The sequence below is a fragment of the Notamacropus eugenii genome, chromosome 3 (assembly GCF_028372415.1).
Source record: "Notamacropus eugenii isolate mMacEug1 chromosome 3, mMacEug1.pri_v2, whole genome shotgun sequence".
Classification (NCBI taxonomy): Eukaryota; Metazoa; Chordata; class Mammalia; order Diprotodontia; family Macropodidae; genus Notamacropus; species Notamacropus eugenii.
The window spans coordinates 374,668,631-374,690,375 of NC_092874.1; the positions used below are offsets into that span (position 1 = coordinate 374,668,631).

Here is a 21,745-nt window from a genome sequence, read left to right on the forward strand (position 1 = left end):
AAATGACAAAAGGAAATAATCTTCTTTGTTAGAAAGGTTTTAGAATGACAGACAGATTAATGCACTGTTGGTGGAACTGGTAAATTAGCTGGTGAACTAATATGTGCTTTCCCTTCTGGAAAGCAATTTGAAATTACCCAATTAAAGTCACTAAAATATTCATACTCTTGACACAAAGATCCCATCGTATGTTCCCGAGAAGATCAATGAAGAAAAGAGTGCATATACAAAAATTTTAACAGCAATGCTTTTGTTACAGCCAAGAACTACAAACAATATAGATGCTCACTGATCGGAGAATGGCTACATAAAACATGGTACATGAATATAACAGAATATTACTGTGAAGTAAGAAATGTTGAACATAATTAGTACAGAGAAGCATGGAAAGGTCTACATGAATTAATACAAAGTGAAATAAACAGAACCAGGGAAACTATACACACAATGATTACAAGATAAACAGACAGCTCAAACACAAAATATTCAAAAGTCGATGTTATGAAATTGTAAAGAATAAATTGGGCCCCGAAGAAGAGATAGGAGACTTTTCTTCCAGAGGTGTGAATTCATGAGTGTGAAACATTTTATATAACACCAGTAGAAACATTGATAGAGAGATAAGTGGATAGATAGAAAGACAGACAGAAAGACAGATGATACACAAAAAGAAAGACAGAAAGAAAGAAAGAAAGAAAGAAAGAAAGGAAGGAAGGAAGGAAGGAAGGAAGGAAGGAAGGAAGGAAGGAAGGAAGGAAGGAAGGAAGGAAGGAAGGAAGAAAGAAAGAAAGAAAGAAAGAAAGAAAGAAAGAAAGAAAGAAAGAAAGAAAGAAAGAAAGAAAGAAAGAAAGAAAGGAAGGAAGAAAGAAAGAAAGAAAGAAAGACAAGAAGGAAGGAAGGAAGGAAGGAAGGAAGGAAGAAAGAAAGAAAGAAAGAAAGAAAGAAAGAAAGAAAGAAAGAAAGAAAGAAAGAAAGAAAGAAAGATGATAGGTAGGAAGACAGATAGATGAGAGAGACAAAGATGATAGATTTATTGGTTTTGCTGAATTTTTTTCTTCCTCTTTTGTTTTAAATTCTTTATTATAAGGGATGGACCCCTGGAAGGGTAAAAGGAGAAGTGCAGACAACCTAAAAATAAAAGACATCAATAAAAATATTTTTAAAAGAATGTTAAGAAAGGAGATAAACTTCTAGACTGCAGGAACTCCCTTGTTTTTTTCTATTTGTAACCCTGGTGTTTGGTTCAGTGCTTTCCACATACAAAGTGCTTAAGAAGTTATTTTTAAGCAAAAAATTTTTCATTGGACTAACCCTAAGAAGATAAAATTTAATAAGATTAAATGTAAAGTCTTCACTTGGATTTAAAAAAACTAACTTCAATAGAATGAAATGAGAGAATTTAGCTACACAGCAGTAAATTATCATCATATTTATGCAGCACTTAAAGGTTTTTAAAGTACTGTCTATGTGATCCTTATAAAAATTTGATTTTTGATCCTTCTAAAATTTGATATGATCCTTATAAAAATTCCATGAAGCAGATGCTATTATTATCCCAATTTTACAACTGAGGAAACTGACACTAAGAGAGTCACTTTCTGACTGCCTTGAGTAAAGTAAACTGCCCTGAGCTAGTAGATACTCAAAACAGGATCTGAAAGATTCCATTTTTCCTGACTCCAAATCCATTACTCTATCCACTGTGATTTAGATCACAGGAAAGATCTAGAGGGAATTTAGTGGATTACAAATTCTTATGTCAAGAATGATAAAGTAGTCCTTACCTCCCTCCAAAAAAAAACTTAGTGATGTTAGACTATATAAAGGGAAGCATAATATGCAAAACTAAGTATTGTTCTACCATGTTCTTCCTTTATCAGACCACATCTAGAGTACTGTGTTCAATTCTCTGGTACCTCATTTTGGGAAGGACCTTGACAATAGGGAAAGCTCCCAGAAACTTGTGATCATGTCATGGAAACACCATTTGAAGGAACCAGAAAATGTTTGGTTTAAAGAAAAGAAGATTTAGGGGAGACATGAGAGAATTTTCTTCAAGTATTTGAAGGCCTGCCATTTGGAAGAGAGATTTCCCTTGTTCTACTTGGGCCTAGAAGCTGAACCATCTAATATGTGAAAGCTACAAAGAGTAAGTCAGATTTAAGCTTGACGAAAGAAAAACATCTCAACTAGTTGGAGGTAGTAGGTTTCCCCTCACTTTAAACAACACCTAGATGACCACTTATTGGGTATTTTGTAGAGAGGATGCTTGATAAGGAAAAAGACTAGATAGTCTCTGACATCCCTTTTAGCTCTGAGATTCTTTTATCTTAGTGTAGTAAACCTGAATTTTAGCAAAGCAATTGACAAAGTGTCCTGTGAAATCTTTGTGGACAAGACAGAAAGATGTGAACTGAATATTAGTACAGTTAGTCAGACTTAGAAGTGGTTCAATGACCAGAGCTAAAGAGTGGCTATTAATGGATTGATGGCACAGTTGAGGACTGTCTTCATTTGAGTGCCACAATGGTCTGTCTCTGTCCCTATTTTGTTTCTCATATTTATCAATGCGGCAAAGATAGCCTGCTTATCAGATCTGCTAAGAATTTAAAACAAAAGGGGAAGAAAAGAATTCAGCAAAGCCAAGAAACCTATCTGTCTGTCTGTCTGTCTATCTTTCTGTATACCTATCATTCAATCTGTCTGTCTTTCTATCTATCCGTGTGTCCATCTGTCCACAGATCTAGAAGTGATAGTTTAAAAGTCAGATGACAGAACTGGAATTCAAAATGGTTTCATGGAGTTGAATCTAATGAGATTAAATTTAATAGCGATAAAGATAAAGTTATATGCATTTTATATAATACCAGCACTGTAAAATCAACTTTGAAAGAAGAAAGAACTGTGATCAATACAATGGCCATCCATGATTCCTGAGAACTGATAATCAAACCTACTGTCTCCTTCCTGAATAGAAAAGGTGATCGATTTGGCATACAAAATTACACACACACACACACACACACACACATGCACAAACACACATATATATATACATATCTAGATCAATAGACATAGAAGTTTGCATGCATCCAATTGGAAAAGTTGTTTTGCTTGATTATGTATATTTGTTATAAGAAAAATATTTTTTCTTCTCCCCTATTTTAAATATTGTAAGGAGGATGGAAGCATGAGAAAATAGATTACCGTTCATTTTTTTTTTAATAGGTTCGGGAGAGGGTGCTACATATATGGATACACTTGGGTGCACTTTCAGATGAGGCTATATTGTTAATTTTACTTAATTGTTTTAAGAGACTTTTCATGGAGTAAGGGATACTGCAAACTAGGCTAGGAGGAAGAAGAAAAAAGACATCCTCTTTTAACCCACATTTTAATCCCTTCTATAACTCTAGGTGATACATCCCCTTTCACAAATTCCTCCTGTTAGTTCTAGCCTGTGAATTCTGGATATTTTATCCACAAAAATGTTAACATAAAAAACTGACACTGGTGCAATACATAGTATTAATTTCAAATATTACCCAGAACTTGAGAAGTGTCATTTTCCCATTCTAGAGCAAGAAATACAGTCTTCCTCCTGCTCCTCTCCCCTCCACAAAATAAAAACATCTCCAAGCAGAACTAGAAAATGCACCAGACAGAATGATAAAATCAAACTAAGTCAGGGTCAGGAATCCAGGGGAAAAAAATCACAGTGAATGATTTTTGAAAGTCTTAAAAACGCAGATCAGCATAATGACCAACCAGGATACCAGAGGATTAACTACCCTGCTCATTGGGCAGCTAAGTGGCACAATGGATAGACCACTGGGCTTGGAATCAGAGAAGACTCATGTTCATAAGTTCAAATCAGGCCTCAGACACTTACTAGCTCTGTGGCCCTGGGCAAGTCACTTAATCCTGTTTTCCTTAGTTCTTCATCTGTAAAATGAGCTGGAGAAGGAAATGACAAACCACTCCAGTATATTTGCCCCCTCAAAAAAACGAAAACCCCAAAACCAGGTCAGAGACAGAGATCAGACACAACTGAACAAAAAATACAAACAAACCAAAAAAACTCCTCCTCTTGATAGAGACGAACAACTCAGAGTACAGAGTAACTCTCTTCAACAATGGTCAATGTAGAAAATTTGTTTTTCAGCTAATATGGAAATACGCTTTGCATGACTTCACATATATAACTGGTATTATGTAGCTTGCCTTCTCAATGGATGGGGGAAGGGATGGTGAGTGTAGGAGAATTTAAAACACAAAAAAAATTTAAATAAATATGTAGGTTTGTAACAAGGGAGTTGGGAGTTGTTTTTCTTCCTTTTCCGTTGGAGAGGGAGGAGAGAAGGCAGATTTTTGCCAATTGAAAAAATTTAAAAATTAAAAAAAAAGTTTAATTTTAAAAGACAAATTGTTAATGACATCAGAAATTTTCATAAGCATTCTTTCTTCTCTGTGTAATTTAAGTTTGTCATTCTCTTCATCTAGAAGCAAATATAGTTTTATGCCTAAAAAAATTTCTCGTGGTTCAAACCGATTCTTTGCAAATCTGATCTTTTAAAAGGAGATCTATAAGTAGGAGTCTCTTAAGGAAGACTGTTGTTGGCCACTCATACTTAACTAATTCTTCATCTGAACAATGCTTCATCATGGCTAGATTTTACTCCCAAATCTTCTTTTTCTTTAAAAAAATTATCTTCTCTATCAGTAGGGGAAGAAAGATGATATGCACAAGGCAAGCCCACTCTAAACTTACCCAATGACAATTTGTTAAACATATTTGTTATTGTTTAGTTGTTTTTCAGTCATTTTCAATTCTTTATAACCCCCCACTTGGGATTTTCTTCTCAAAAATGCTGGAGCAGCTTGCCATTTTCTTATCCAGTTCATATTTACAGATGAGGAAACTGAGACAATCAGGGTCAAGTGACTTGCCCAGGATCACACAGCTAGCAAATGTCTGAGGCTGAATTTGAACTCAGGATGATAAGACTTCCTGGTGCTATGTGCACTATGTTTCTACCTAGTGCCCACCAAAAGCTTACTACCAGAGGAACAAGTTAAAATTACATGCCAAGTCACATGGTGATTCTTTTTTCCTTCTTTTAATCTTACCTTATTAAATTCTGGCATACTTGGCATTCTGCAGTGCATCTAAAAGAACAGATGAAAATATTAATTAATTTATTCATAAATTTTAAGACCAATAAAGCTTTCAGATAAGTACAAATGTTGTTTTCTTAGGAATATATATACAGGAAACTATTGTGGGGTGTGTGAAGAATTTATCTCTTATTTCTAGTTAATATTATCAACATAACTATCAAATACTGATTATCTATCTTCAAAGGATAAGAATACCAGACATCATACCACAACACAACTGAAAATCCCATGTTCTCTCCTGAAGTTTACCCTAATTATCTTGCAAATGAATTTTAAAGAAAGAAATCTTGACTAACAAAGAATAGTGGCCAAAAAAAAAGGCCAGACACCAGAGTCCTGATACAAGGAATTACAATTTATTCAGAAACCTTTGTCTGACTGTACATGGATAACTGCCTGACTTTTTAGATATTTCTCCATTCAATCTCAACCAAAAGGTGAAAAAAAAAAAAAAAAGAAGAAAGGATAAAGATGAAAGGCAGGTTGGTGCAGCAGTGTGGGATCTGGTTTCAAATCTCCCCCATTCTCCTACATTTCTTCCACCACCTTGCTAAGTGACTTTCAGTTTCTTCATTTGCAAAATGAAAAGGTTTGACTAAGTAACTACAAAGGTCAATCATATAACCTTATGAAAATGAAATAATTTATATTTTCTCATTATCAGGGATGAATAGATTTGGTGAAAAGGAAGTCAAAGTTAATATAAAAAATAATAGTTATCATTTATGTAGTGTCTATTATGGATCAGGCACCATGTGAGATGCTTTACAATTTTTATTTGATTTGATCCTCACAACAACCTTGGGAGGTAGGTACTACTACTATTATATAATAATCATCATCATTAGAAGTAGTATATTACAAATGAGGAAACTGAGGCAAACAACAGTTAAGTGTCTTGCCCAGGGTCACACAGCTAGTAAATATCTGAGCCACATTCGAATTCAAAATCTTCCTGATTCCTGATTCTTGATTCTATCCACTATAGAACCTGGATGCCCCAAAAAGCAGAACTTGGGACCATCTCTAGATTTCATTTACCATGACTCATCATTAAGTTAACTTATGCTTACTAGGTAAAAAGTTGAGGTGGGAGAAGTATTTATGCTAATTTATGTTTTGTGGGATTGCTTTTATTATTCAGTCAACTCTTCACAACCTCATTTGAGACTTTCTTAGCCAAGATACGGAAATGGTTCGCCATTTCCTTCTCCAGCTCATTTTACAGATAAAGAAACTGAGGCAAACAGGATTAAGTGACTTGCCCAGTGTCCCACAGCTAGTAAGTTTGAAATCTGGGCTTTGTGACTCCAGGTCAGCAAATCACGTTCTTAAACTCCAATTCCTGTTAGTCTGTCTGTTTTCGTGTCTGTGTACACATGTTTGTGGGATTGTAAGAAGTTAATAATCACCTTTTCATAAAAACCATAGCCTCTACTGAACCATGCATGCAACTGACTGTAAGACTTTCTGAGCTGTTAGGGCTGACGATGTGTAATTTACATCATTTTAAACCTTTTTCTAGATGTTCATGGTTCTATGATGGCAATCTCACATTTTATAAGAGAAGGAGTCACAAGACTTCAGTCTTCCTTTCATAGTTGTAAGCATCCCATAAACCACTGGAAGGTAAAAGGAGTTACCTTGGAATTCTGCAAACTTTTGGAGGCCAAGTAAAATGAACTTCCTGTCATTTTGTTAGTCACAGTTAAACCTCAGCTAGGGTGTGACCAGTAAATATATAACTAAGAAGACAGCCTCAGCTATCTACTCAAGAAGATAAGAAAAAGCTCTACTTACAATGAGCCACAGTAATTTAATACTCAAAGAGAACACTGGAATATCTGCCCAAATAGCCAAATGAATCTAAAAATATGGTGGTAGACAGGCAAAACACTGGACTACACTCTCTACCTACTGTTTTGTTGTTAGTATTGTTTTGAGAAAAATGAAGTTTCTTCTCAGTTTTCCAAGAAACAACATCCCTGATAGACTATCCAAATTCCAGTCTCCCAGATGTTGACATTCCATCCCCCAATGCGATGCATTGGCAGTGACCATCTGTTTGAGTTTGACACTATTTTTGTCTAGTCATTTTCAGTTGTGACCCCATTTGGGGTTTTCTTGGCAAAGACACTGGAGTGCTCTGACATTTCCTTCTCCAGGTCATTTTGCAGATGAGGAAACTGAGCCAAACAGGGTTGAGTGACTTGCCCAGGGTCACACAGCTAGCAAGTATCAGGCCGAATTTGAACTCAGGAAGATGAGTCTTCCTGACTTCAGGCCCAGTGCTCTATTCGCTGCACCTCCCAGCTGTCCAGTGACCGTTTCCCATGTCTGAATTCCTCTCTCCTCACTTCCACCTCTTGGCTTCCTTCAAGACTCAGATCAAATTCCACCTCCAATAGGAAATCTTTCCCAGTCCCACCTCCCAGGGTCTTCCCTCTGAAATTACTTCCATCTACCCTATCTATATTTTGTATGTACAATTACTTGTATGTCATCTTCTACATTAGTGTATGAGCTACCTGAGGTCAAGGATGATGTTTTTGTCTTTCTTTCCTGGCAAATAAGGAGCACCTAAAAAATTCTTATTGACTGACTGACATTTATCCATCCATCTACCAATTGGTAGTCACTTCTAAAGGATGAGGATTGCCGAAATTAAGCACAAATCAGTCAGTTATTCTGTTCAGACAAAGAGTTATAAAAAGGAAAATTAAGATTACTAGGGATTATCTGTACATTTTAGTCTGCCATTCACACAGATAATACATATGTGATTGAATAGATTTGGCAATAAGTGTTTGAATATATACAAGTCTTTCACTTCAAAAAATAGTGAGCAACTGTGATGAGACTAATTCACAAAGCAGTACAGTATTTGCCAGTTAGACATGGTAGGGATTCGTTGTTCAGTCATTTCAGTTGTGCCTAACTCTTCATGGCCCCACTTGGGGTTTTCTTGGCAAAGATACTGGAGCGGTTTGACATTTCCTTCTTCTGCTTATTTACAGATGTGGACACATATAAAAAGTATACTTTAAACATTATACCTGTGAGGATCTTTTGAACTGGGTATAATTCGGGTACATTCCCGTTTTTTGAAGACTCCTTCAATCCAGGACTTCTGAGACTAAAAAGAAAAATAACTTTCAGTCTCATTCTGTGGGAGCGAACATGTAACATGGTATCAATGGGAAAATGGTAATGGTAAAAGTGGCAAAAATCCTGAAATATCTTGAAGCACATCAACACCAATTAAAATATCGAGGCCAAACCACTTGAAAGCTAAGTATTTATAGGTTTCTACACCATTTAAAGTAAACAGCACTAACTGGTTGTTATTAACTGGGAAGTGGTTGTTAAACCAGATGAAAAACTGACGGTATTCAACTAATTCATTGTGCAAAAGTTACCTGTCAAAAGAGAAGCACATTAATTCACAGCTGGAAGTTAATATAACCAGTTTATATGAGGTAATATAATCATGATGAACATTTGGAATTGTGAAAGAAAAGGTACAAAACAGTTCATAGCCTTTCACCTAGAGATTCCACTGAGTGGGTTGATGAAAGAGATTATATCACCTGGATCACCAACGGGTCAACTGTCTAGATGTGGGGGCAGGCCCTCCTTGTCCAGATTTGCACCAAATAATGGCCCACCAATAGTTATAGGAGGAGTTAACATAGTTTGCAAACCCTGTAGACTTTCATTTCCAGGTTTTACAACAAAGCTAGAATAATAAAATAAAATAAAAACACAAGGAAGCAAACTCCAGACCAAGCAAAGAAGTTCTGAGGGGGCCAAACAGGTATGGGAGTAGATTTTTTTAAATAATAATCAATAGTTCAGCTGGGTCCTGGGATGGCTTAAAGGAGGTAATGACAACAAGGAAAGCTCTACACATATAGAAACATCCAAAACAACACTATCTGTCACAACAAAATGCTGGAAACAAAATAATATGCCCAATAGTTGGGGAGTGGCTGAATGACATGAAAGATTAAAGCAGTAAACTTGAAGATTCAAGAATCAGCAGATGTGTAGGAAATGATACAGAGTGAAGAAACCAGAGTCAAAAGAATAATAAATTCAACGTAAATAAAAACAATGAAGAGCAGCAACAACCCTGCTCAAATACAATGGACAATGTTGGTGGCACACTATCAGAATCAAAACACATTCTTCTCCACCAATAATGATTAAACTACTAACGCCGTATAAGATCAGATTCATTCCATAAGGGGGTTCCCCATAAATATGTTCAAGAAATGTATTTTGTGGGAAAGTTGGTCTGAGTGTTGAATGAGAAGTGCCTCGTATGAAAACAAAACATATTTCAAGAATTAATAAATTAGAATTTTTTAAGTTAATTGAACATGTGTCTTACATAATGACACATGTATAACCAATATCAGATTGCTTATCATCTCAAGGAAGGAGAAAGGAGGGACGAAAGGACAGAATCTGGAACTAAAAATTTTTTTAAAGAATGTTAAAAGCTGTTTTTACAAGTAATTGGGGGGAAATAAAATACTTTAAAATTGTAAATAAAATTAATTGAACAGTGATCTCACCTTAAGTGATGAGAATACTTTGACACAAGCAAAAAGAAATAACCGAGTGTCTTAAGGATACCAAAAGATCTGTTTTATACCTTGAAACACACTCTTATGGAGCTTATCTGGATACAGAATTTTATTAGACCACAAAGTTTCCAAGTCATAAAATTACATATTGACATTTTCTAGAAAGCTTAGAAAAGTGGGAAGTGGCAACAAAACTCAATGAAGTCCAAATAAAAGATATGTGAAAAGTATGTGTGTGTAATATATACATACAAGTTCACACATATGTACACACATACCTATATGTGTATATAAAAAACACAGAGAGAGAGAGTCCCTATCCTAATCTACACCAGCATTTGTAGGAAAGCACTTAATAGCTATTCATTCATTTTCCCAAGAGTCAAATGGGCCAATAAAAAGATCCTTTAAGATGGTGCAGGTAGTTCATACAAGGGAAAAATCCTAGTCCCAAATTAAAACACTCTGGGTTAAGATTTTGAAGGAGAGAGGCACAATCAGAGAGACCTTCAAAGTCCCAGCAGAAGAAAAAGGATAGGGGGCAAGGGAGGGGGAAACCCCTACATCTGCAAGAGATCACCTTCTGACTTTTTCTCTTGGCACAACAAAAGTCTGCTAATCTTCAGTGATTCCTCCTAGAATATCTATCCATATCTATCTACTTAAATATGCATATGATAATCTGGATGCTTCATCCTCTCAGAATCAGGACATATCAGTAACTCAGCTGGTAATAAGGCACTCAAGGGTTTTATTGAAAAAGGGGAGGGTTCTGATGCGGGTATGTCTGATTAGTTTCCTATTTCTACAGGCAAGTTGCTGATAGGGGTGAATTCCAAAAGGCCTAGATATATAACCAAGAGGCATGGAAGTTTCCAAAAAAGGGGGCGGGGGGGAGGCCAAGATGGGACAGGTGACACGGAAAGATTCAGAGCAGAAGTTGCCGCATGTGAGTGCCATAGACATCCTGCCTCCCCCCAGGGGAAAAAAAGGGGGGAACTTGCAATATTAATACAGTCTAGCACTCAGCAGGATTGCTCTTAATCACAAAGAATAATTGTACACTGGAAGTAAACTTCACAATCTGGATGAGTCCTACCATTGAAATCAATCAATCAACAAATATTTTTGAGGTGACGACTATAGTCTAAGCAGAATGGAATTAGGTCGAATCCCAAAATGGCATCCAAATCTTACATTTGTATTTTCTATAGAAACCCACCCATTTGGTACTCATTTTCCCTCAGGACATAAATTCTTATTGATTGACCTCCCCAACTGTAGATGAAGTTTCTCTCAGTTTGAGACAAAATGACTGCATAGAAAAGGAAGCCCCACCTGTGTTAGGAGTAGGAAATGTCAGATTTGGCTTTTTTGGGTCTTGAGTGTTTCCAAAATATTACAAATACCCAATCTGGCCCACCTGACCCAAGAGCAAGACCCAAGGAAACAGTTTCTAAATACCAATTAATTAAGAAATAAAGCTCATAAAAGTAAGTCTCTAACCCTCAAAGGACCCTTGATTAGTTGCTACTGAACAGCATTTATGGCAGATAACATTTAGCAATACTCCCTGCAGAAAACACAAAATACCCATGAAATGTAGAATTTTTTAAGCAGACTTTAATAGTTGCTGAATTCTCCACATTTTTAAGGGAGTATCAGTGACCTAATACTTCCTTAAGTAGCCCCATCTTCTTGTCGAACAATTGTTATAACTGGAATTAGCTGCTTTTTCAAAATAGACATTTACTATTACATTATTCATGAACCAGGGATCCCGCTACTGGATTTATACCCCAAAGATGCTAAATAATCAAATATTCTAATACTATCTTTGGATCATCACAGTACATGGTATGCCATAAGCATTTAATAGTTTTTGACTGAGGACAGAAAGAGAAGACTTACCTGCACAAAAAAGCAACACAATTTGTAACAGCAAAAACGTTTAAAACAAACTAGGTATCCCATGATCGGAGAATGGCTGAAGAAACTGAGGAATATGAATTGAATGGGCTTAGTGTTCTAAGGAATTATGAGTATTCAGAATTCTGAAGAACATGGAATGATTAACAGAATGGGAGAAAAAAGACAACACACTGACCAAAACTAGGTAAATACAGACAACATTAAACAGCAATTAATATTAAGTCAAATACATTAAATACTGTGGATATTAAATTGTTTAGATGAAAGTACTCGGTCTTTCCCGTAACAGCCAACTAAGAAAGTAAAAACTGGTATGTACTATTAATAGCATTCACACTTTTAAGTGGTTTTGCTTTATAATTCTCAGGGATTGGACTTTAAAGGTGATTGTGAGTTTGTAGAGGGCAGGTCTGCTGTGTCAAAACCAATATGTATCAATTAATTAATAGTACTTCTTTAAAATACAATAAAGACAATCAGGAAGGACTTCATTAAGAATTACAAAAGTATACCAGCCTTCAAGGAGACCCTGAAGTATATCGAACAGGACTAAGTAAGCAGTGGCCTACCAAATCCAAGCATCATGAAAATATGTGTCTATCTATACATACATATACACATATGTGTGTATCTATGAGTATATTTAGGTATATAATCTTTTAAGGAAGCTTATAAGAAGTTCCTCCAATTGGGTAAAGAACGCCTTTATTGTGGCAGTCCTGTACAGGATTTCAAGTACAGAGGTCTCTTTTTCTCCTCTTATCAAACATGTTTGAAGGAGGTACCAACCCATGGTAAATAAACACAGTCAGAATGCAGGAAAGGCTACAAAGACAGTTCTGTTGTTGTTGATTTTTTTCCTTTTCATTCAATTGCTTTGGTTTAGACCAAAATTGCTCTGAAGTTAAAACATCAATTTGGTGGAGAGGAAGGGAGTGGAGAGGTAGGAAGTAAAAAAAGAGGAAGGAAAACAGCATGATATAATGAAAAGACTATTGTAGTTGGAGTCTGAAGGTCTAGGATTAATTTCAAGGCAGTTAAACTCTCAGGGTCTCACTGGCCTTATCTAGGTGCTTTATGATCTTAAAGAAATCAGAAGTGAAAGGCAAGAGTACAGATAAGTCTGAGAAATATGGAAGGAGGGAACGAAGACAGACATTTGAAGGAAAGAAAGATTTGAGTTATCCTTTGGGTTGCTTGTTTTCAGGTATGGGGAGATTTCATGTTTAGAGGCTGTATTCCATAGCCGACCACATCTGAACATCTACACAATTGAAGGAACAGCAGATAAAAAGGACTCATTATGCTTATTTTGTGTTAAATACAACAAAATATCTGTTTCAGTCAAGTAAAACACAATCCTAAAGGTTCTTCCCCTCGAACACGTGGCTGCCATACTTGCCAAAATCCAACACAATTCCTTGTAAGATACAACAATAAAGATAATTTTGCTCCATGACCCTAAGTATATTAATACAAATCAAGGTATAAGACAAAAAATAGACTTGCCAAAGGTTTCCACCATTGTCATGAAGGAGGTCCAGTGAAGAATCCAGATGGAAAAAAGGAATTCTTATAGCTGGTGAGGCCTTACAGATGCTCCTGTTTTATGGATGACATTGTGTAGATTATATGAACCCCCGAATGCCACAGAGTTTCATAAATAAGATCTATAATCATTCAGAAGAGTTTGGGCTAACTACTCACTAAGGAAAACACAAGAGGATTAAAAATGCCCCTAGCCCAGAAGCAGGAGACCAGCGTCTATATGACAATAATATTGTAAAGAAAAACAACTTTGAAGGGAGTAAAATCTGATCAACGCAATGACCAACCAGTATTCCAGAAAGAATGAAACATACTACTACTGACTGCTGGATGTTATACTCAAAGTACAAAATAAGACATACAATTTTGGACATGCTCATTAAACTCAGAATTTTAAAAATTAATTTTCTAAAAAGAATGCCTAAAGTCGAGACTAGGGGTAGGGAACATGTGGTCTGAAGGCCACATGTGGCCTTCTAGATCCTCCGGTGTAGTCTTTTAACTGAGTCCAAGTTTTGCAGAACAAATTCTTTTATTAAGGGGATCTGTTCAGTGAAGTTTGGACTCAGTCAAAGGGCCACACTTGAGGACCTAGAGGGCCACATGAGGCCTTGAAGCCTCAGGTTCCTCACTTCTGGTCTAGACTATGATATGCAATTGGATAAACAATGCATCAAGTTGGTCTTGTAATGCACATACTTAGAACAGGCATTGAAAATAGAAAATTAGTTGAGTTCAGAGTTGAAAAGGATGAGAGAAGATTGGACCCCTTTTGGGCAATTGTGCACTTCGTTTAATAAATCCAGGCTTCTCTCTGAACCAAACACCAATCTCTTTAATAGTGGGTATTTTTCACCTGAAATACTGCGCACTCCTACAAAATAAAGCTGAGTATAACTCAAAGAGTGACACATTATGCATAACATCTAAATGGCAATACAGTGGGCAAAAGCAGACAAAACACATTACAAACAGGTAATTTATACATAAGTATAAGAATCGGAATAGGACTGAGGAAAATGTGGGCAAATCACATAACAAGAGTTAAGGGACAGAGAACAATGCAAGCCATCCATGTGACATCAAGAGAACTAAAAGAAGGGCTCTGGGATTCTGGGGGGACCCTCTTTGGTAAATTTTTGGAAACACATGGATAATAGTTCGGTAGAATGGGCAGGTATAGATGAATTATAATCTTTCTCTTAGGATGAGTTCACAGGTCCTTTAGAAAAGTGTAATATCAAACTCCAAAAGAAATGGGGACAAGCAGGCTATCCTAAGGATCCCTGTGGGCATCTTTTTGTGTTTATATATACACACACATATATGTATATATGTATATATAAATTCACACATACACATACATATGTATTTAGAAAAACCACATATGCAATGGGTGAGAAAGGGGCAGGAGGGAGAGAATTTGGAACTCAAAATTTTTTTTTAATTAATAGTAAAAATATATAATTGAGAAATATTTAATAAAATAAAATATAATTTTTAAAAAGAAATCTACATGCTAACATTATATTTTGTTAAATATTTCCCAACTGTATTTTAATTTGATTTAGTCCACCATGCATGTTTGACAACTGTGCATTAGTGTACTAAAGTGTGCTATATATGTCTGATGTTATGAAGAACAAAAGCTATTATGCATTATCAAATATGTGTAAGATCAAATTTCTTTTAGGCTCCATTTTGACTACAACACTGAAATCAACTAATTGGATTAGCAATACCTATTAGCAAATGCTCTTGTAAGCCAATCAATGATGTAAGAAATTATTGGGTCTCTCTCTTTAGCAGACTGAACTATTGGGAAAACTAGGACACATTTTGGCAGAAAACAAGATTTAGTTAAGTGTATTGTATCATATAAATTTCAAAATATGGATCAATGATCTAAATCTAAAAAGATATGCCATCAAAAATTAAGTAATATATATGCATTTTAATGTATATGGATGGGGAAGGATGATAAACTATACAGATTAAGAAAGACAAAATAGACTATCTCAATCATATAAAATTTAAAAATTATACATAAATAAAATCAACGTATCCAGAATTAAAAGGAAAACTGTGGATTGGGGAAAGTCTTTGCATTAAACAATTCTAATAAAAATTGAGATATCTAAAATCTACAGTGAAGTGGTGCTAATCTATCAGATTCTATCATTCTATAAACAATAATAACAGTAGCTAGAATTATATAATGCTCTAAAGTTTAGAAAGTGAGATATAGAAATAAATTATTTTTCTTCACAACAACTGTCAGAGGAAGATACTATTATTCCTGTTTTACAGATGAAAAAACTGAGGCTGAGAGCAGTTAAGGGACAGTATCATACAACCAATAAGTGTCTGAGGTAGGATCAGAATTCAAGTCTTCTAGACTCCAAGTCTAGCACTCTACTATGCCACCTAGCCAGAGGGTATAAACAAGTGGCTTTTAAAAGATGAAATACAAACTACAAGCTGAAAAACTGATTCAAAATAAATAATCAACAGAGAAATGTTCATTAAGACAACTTTGAGGAATTCACTTACAAGCCAAAAGTCATGACAACTTCCTAGGACCTGTACAATAATGTTCAGGTATGGGAACATGTGAATCTATACGACTAGATTTTGAAACAGTCTCAACTATAAGCACCACATGCACCAGACTTCAAATCTATCAAAATAAACAAATTCTCAGCATGTATATCTTCACAGTTTGTTGCTCAGATAACAGGTAATCAATCTATTTGTAATTTTAAAAGAATTAGCAGATATTATACTCTGATTCCCTTCTCTAATAGTAGAGGCATAGGATTGCGATCAGGAAGGGACCACCATAATCATTTGATCTAATCTCATTTTACAGAAAGGGAAATTGAGTCCCAGAGTTCCATCTTCCACATTTCTTCAACTCCTGCTTATTCATATTACATAGGCCTATGTCTTGCTATTCCTCTGTTTTCAGAGATAGCTGTCACCTAAATAGAAGCCACAGATTGGGAGCTTCTATTTATAGTGTATTAAGCTCAGCAAAGAAAAATATTCTTGAATAAAAAAAAAAAATTAATAAATAACATCCTTTAATTTAGAACCTGAATGAGAGCTAAAAAAAATCTAACAAGCTCATTCATCAATAGGGTAATCTTCTTGAAGGCAAGGACTGTCTTATTTGCCTGTCTTTATATGTGTCTAGCTCTTGGCACAGTTTCTGGCTCATAGTAAGTACTTTTAATAAATGCTTGATATAGATATCTATAAAAAGAAATTCTAGACTATAGAAAAGTTTTTCCATTGGGTAAATGGGATGCCCCATGTCATAGATATATTAGACAGATAGATGATGGATGGATAGATAGATAGATTTATATAGATTGACATAGACATCAAGTATTTATTAAGACCCTACTTACTCTATGTGTGCCATGCACAGTGCTAGGTGCTGGGGATACAGAGAAAAAAGTGAAAAATTTCCTGCCCTCTAAAAGCTTATAGTCTATCAAGGGTATTTCTCATACAACTTCACTGTATTCAATGCACTAGAATGATAACAGTATTTGTCAAACTGTGAAAAAGATGAAGATGGAGTCCCTGTGAAAAAGCTGTTTTCTTTCTTTCTTAAAGTCACCGGTTATAAAGTTAAAGAACTCTCCAGCAAAACAATCAGACAGAAAGGTCCAGTCTTGTGCTACTTAGTATTTGCCTATGAATTCTGTTCTAGATTGTTTAAGATCTTAACAGTTAAAAGCTTGAATTAGTTTATATTTGCCTTAAGAGACTGGTCTGAGAATTCCAAATAGTGCCAAGATTTGAATTTTAGGGCTTTCTACAACTTGTATTTCTTAATCCAACAATGTTCACTTGTTTACCATCAGGTCAAAGAGTAAACCCACCTTGGGTAACAAGGCAAGAAGAGGACAAAAACCTGCTGTAGGTTGTTTGTTTATAAAGCTACAGCAGAGGCTGACAGTAGCAGTCTCAAAGAATGATTAACTAAAGGATTAACTAATCCAGGCCAAACACCTGAAAAACACCAGGTGGACCTATTTTATAAATAAATCATTTGTCGATGAACAGTTCCTTCTCTTTCCTATAGAGAGAAAAATGTAGGACACAGGTCCACTTTGTCCCATAAAAATACCACATGTGGGGAAAAGACTCATTTTTACAAAACTCAAATAGATGGGAGGGGGCCAGTTTATGTTCAAGGTTTATCCTCCCTCTGTCTTCTGAAAGTCATCTATAAAATCCTAATGTATTCCCTCAGAGATTATCTCCAATTTATCCTTACATAATTTGTTACTTAGTTATTAGCATACTATCTTTCCTCCCAGCCTTTATTTTATTTTTGGTGAGCCAGTTGTTAAACATTTACCAAGCACACTCCTGTCTAAAACAAAGGACTGACCATTTTACTCACCTGCTCAATGAACTCCTCCAACTGGCTCCCTATTGCCAACAGGATCAAATCCAAACTCATCTATGTGGCATTTAAAATCCTGCACAACCTGACTCCAGCCTACCTTTCCAAATTTATTACAAATTACCCTTTTCCAAGCTCTCTACAATCCTACCAAACTGGTCTTCTTACTATCCCTCTCTTAGAACATTCGCTCTATGTCTCTGTCCCTTTGTACAGGCTGTTCCCCCCACCCCCCACTCACTATCACCTCTTAGAATTCCTAGTTTGTTTCACCTATCAACTCAACCATTTTCTCTATGCTATCCTGTTCTCCACTAGTGTTTCCTCCTAGAAATTACCCTGTATATACTTTGCTTATATTATACAAACATATTGACATATATTCACTCATTTCCTGCAATAGAATATAAGCTCCAGGAGGGTAGAGACTATGATCCAGCACAGAGTAGGTCCTTCACAAATGCTTTGTTAGTTAACTAATGGATTATTTAGTCATCTAGCCTGTGACTGAAGCCTGCCTCCAGACTGCCTCCAGAGGCAAGTCTATATGACTTTTGGATGGTTCTAATGATCACACTTTTCCTGATGTGAAGCCTTAATTTTTGCTTCTTTTCAGACCTTTCCAGAAGTCAACACCAGGCCCCAATTACAGTTCCACCCTTAAACCTCCCTCACAGCTAACTCTCCTCACCTGGGAGTCCAGAAAGTAAACCAAGCAAAAAACTCATCTGGTTGGAACACAAGGATGGGTATAGTCAACGCTGTTGCTCCATCGGGCCCTCCTCAACATACTTCTCAACAGACAAGGCAAGAAGTAATTTTCTGGACCAAATACCGAAAACCCCTCATCATTCTCTGCATTGGAGGAATAATGGTCATAATTGGATTAATTGTTTTCATACTTGCTACTGTTGGCTACATTCCTGAAAAATTCTTGTTGCAATCAACGATTCTTTGCTTTGGCTTCTCTGCAATAGCTCTTGGAATAATAATGATGATTCTCATAGAAGAAAGGGATTTTTGGAGACCTTTAAGAGTTGCCCACCAAAGTTCAACCCAAGCTTCTACCACAATGTAACCTCTTGATGTCGGTTCTTTAAAAGTGTTCCAGCATGAAGTTTTAAATATTAAAATTGTCCATTTTAAATAAATATTTCAGTATTTAGCATTTTTTTAAAAAGGTCATGCTGGTCCTCCACCATGCTGATCCCCTTCTCTCAGTAGTAAGTTCCTCCAAATGCCTCTTGACTTTCCAAACTTCAATATCATACCCTCTCACAGGTACCTTCATGTCTACAGGACACCCTAAATAGGTACTTGGATATGTGAGACTGGGGTTCAGAGGAAAGGTTATCTGACAGTCATCTGTGTAGAGATAATAAGCAAAACCATGAGAGCCAAAGTGATCACTAAGAGAAATAGTAGAAACAGAAAAGAGACCAGGGAAGAGCCTGGAGGTGAACGGGACTGACTTCAAGATCCAATAAAAAAAGTGAGAAGCAGTGGTCAGACAAGTAGGAGGAGAACCAAGAAAGGATTACCAAAGACAGTGTCAAAGATTACAGAGAGGTCAAGAAGGTCAAGATGTAAACTGAGAAAATGCCACTGAATTTGGCAATTAAATCATTAGTAACTTTGGAGAGCAGTTTCAGATGAATGATGAGGTTAGAAACTAGACTACAGAGTTGAAAAGAGAGTAAGAAAAAGTGGAGAGACTCATTGTAGACAGTTCTCTCAAGGTTAGCCACTACAGGGAGGAGATATAGCAGGGATGGCTGAATCAAAGTGAGGGGCTTTGGGGGATGGGGGAGTGGCAATCTATGCTTGTAGACAGAACCTCAGTATCACTCACATAAGGTAAGGTAAGGTGAGGTGGGTGATTTTCATTTCTATTAGTCATGCAAGAATGTCATGCCTAATAGACGACTAGCCTCACCAAGTAAAAGAGGTTCATGACCGGTTTGGATGATGGGGAGGGGAAAAGAGTATTACAGTAATAATCCTTGAGGGCAAACAGCCTGGCAGTATGTAAGGAGGGCTGAATCTGAAGGGAGGGTACATACATGGGTGTGAGTCCTTGCTCAGCCACTGACTACTGTCATGACCTTGAGTAAGTCACTTTAATTCTCCAACCCTCAGTTTCTAAAATGAGAGAATTGGACTAAATGGCTTCTAAGATATCTTCCAGCTTTTAAGCTATCATTCATAAATTAGTGATCTACTTAGTCATACGATTATGAATCATGTAGGAAGTACTCATATTAACCCCCCCCCCAAAAAAAAATCACACAGATCTTTGAAGCAAAGATGTTACTCTAGAGTTCTTAAAACTCTATTCTATTGCTGCCCACTTTGACACGGGGGTAAATCATACATGGCAGAGTTCTGACATAAACAAGATTTTGTTGTAAATAATTATCAGAAACCCACTGTGATGGCATTTCGTATGTATTAGGAATTCGCAAAGAGAATAAGCATTCTGAATGTAGCATGTGCCAGGCACTGTGCCCAGTACTTTTACAAGTTTTCTCGAATTTGATCCTCACAACAACCAATAGGTAGGTGCTATTATCCTTCCCATTTTGCAACAGAGGAAACTAAGACATGTAAGTTAAGTCACTTGTCCAGCATCACACAGCCAGGAAGTTTCTCAAGCTATATTTGAACTCAAGTCTTTTTGACTCCAGGCCCAGCCCTCTATCCACTTTCCTACTAACTGCTTCTAGGGACAGTCAGGGATGCATGCAGAAAGAAGTTAGCATTTGAACCAGGAAGACATAATAAGTCTTAACACTTTGTGTGACCCTGAACAAGTCCTTTGAGGTCTCAGTGCTCAAAGCAACTCTTTGAGATTATAAATTATGCCAGCTTGAATTGGTAGAGGGACCTTCTTCATCTGGGAGCTCCCCATGCCAATCAAATCACAGGTCCAGTCCCTATTCCGGTGTCTGTGAAGTAGGGAGTGAGATGAGCAGGCAGGATGTCAGTGAAAGTCCTGCTTCTAGTACTGGACAAATAACTTACCCCTTAAGTGCCCCCCAGGCAGCTCTCTCAGCCTATGAATTACAGAGCAGTTGAAGATACCTGTTTTGATACAGAGTTCCAGAGAATATTCTATAACAAAAAACAAACGTACAAAAAAAAACAAAAAAACCACCACAGGCCCAATTACAAAAAAATACTATGCAGTGAAGATATTATTCAGAAATAAAAATACTCAGCTCTCCAGAGAAATAAAGAGAAAACAGTCTATATTGCCCTAGTAACATAAAGGTACTATCCATGGGCATTTGCCCATGATGCCACGCTCAACAAGCTGTTTCCAGTCAGGCAGGCTACTTCCATGCCTCCCCTTCCCTAGAAAATGACAAAAGGTACAGAAAGCCTGGCAAAATATCAATCTCATTCAACAACAGACAGCTAAAAAGAGTTTTAAGGTTTACAACAACAAACAACTCCTAACAGCCCTCTGACCTCCATAATACAGCTGTCATTATGCCCTTTTTGTAGATGAGGAAGTAGAGGCAGGCAGACTCACCAAACCTCTCAGGGCTAACTGAACTTCGGTCTTCAAATCCAGGTTTCTTTCTTACTAAATACCATACTTCTTGTTAAGCTAATCTTTTTCTTTTTTTTGAAACAGGACCGAGAGTTCATTGATAAAGGGAACCGCCAGTGAGAAAATTCCCTCTCTCAATGCAGTTCTGCAGCTGTTCTGCAATTTATAATCCTTTTAAAGAGTTAGTTGCCTGGGACACTTAGAGGCAAATGACTTGCCCAGAGTCAGATTGGGTTGCAGTATCTTAAGTCTTATCTACTCAGTCCACTAGGCATGGCTGCCTCACTCCCTAATGTCTAGGAATGGATAAGGGGAGGATTTGTGATTTCCTCGATAAGGAACACCCTGCCTGGATTAGAAAATTCTTTTACTCAATCCAATCAGTATCTTTTCTGCAATTTATAATCTTAAAGTAGATATTTCTTAACTGTTTCTGTGTCACAGACCCCTTTGGTAATCTGGTGACACTAGAGACCCTTTTCAGAATGTTTTTAAATGCATAAA

The 21,745-nt window shown here is 36.5% G+C and overlaps 1 protein-coding gene across 4 annotated transcripts in view; it reads right to left on the minus strand.

The window, feature by feature from the left end:
• The window catches only part of TRPM6 (transient receptor potential cation channel subfamily M member 6), a 230,288-nt gene that overhangs the window by 154,510 nt on the left and 54,033 nt on the right, over positions 1-21,745 (minus strand). For 2 of the 4 annotated variants that reach the window (XM_072597464.1, XM_072597467.1), the window contains exons 1-3: positions 11,688-12,273; positions 8,238-8,317; positions 5,131-5,169 (exon numbers count right to left, since the gene is read on the minus strand). In XM_072597464.1, the coding sequence (XP_072453565.1) occupies positions 5,131-5,169; positions 8,238-8,317; positions 11,688-11,750 (182 nt within the window). In that variant the 5' untranslated portion in view covers positions 11,751-12,273. Of the gene's footprint in view, positions 1-5,130; positions 5,170-8,237; positions 8,318-11,687; positions 12,274-21,745 lie in introns of those variants that run through there. The other 2 variants (XM_072597466.1, XM_072597465.1) reach the window with 1 other exon arrangement.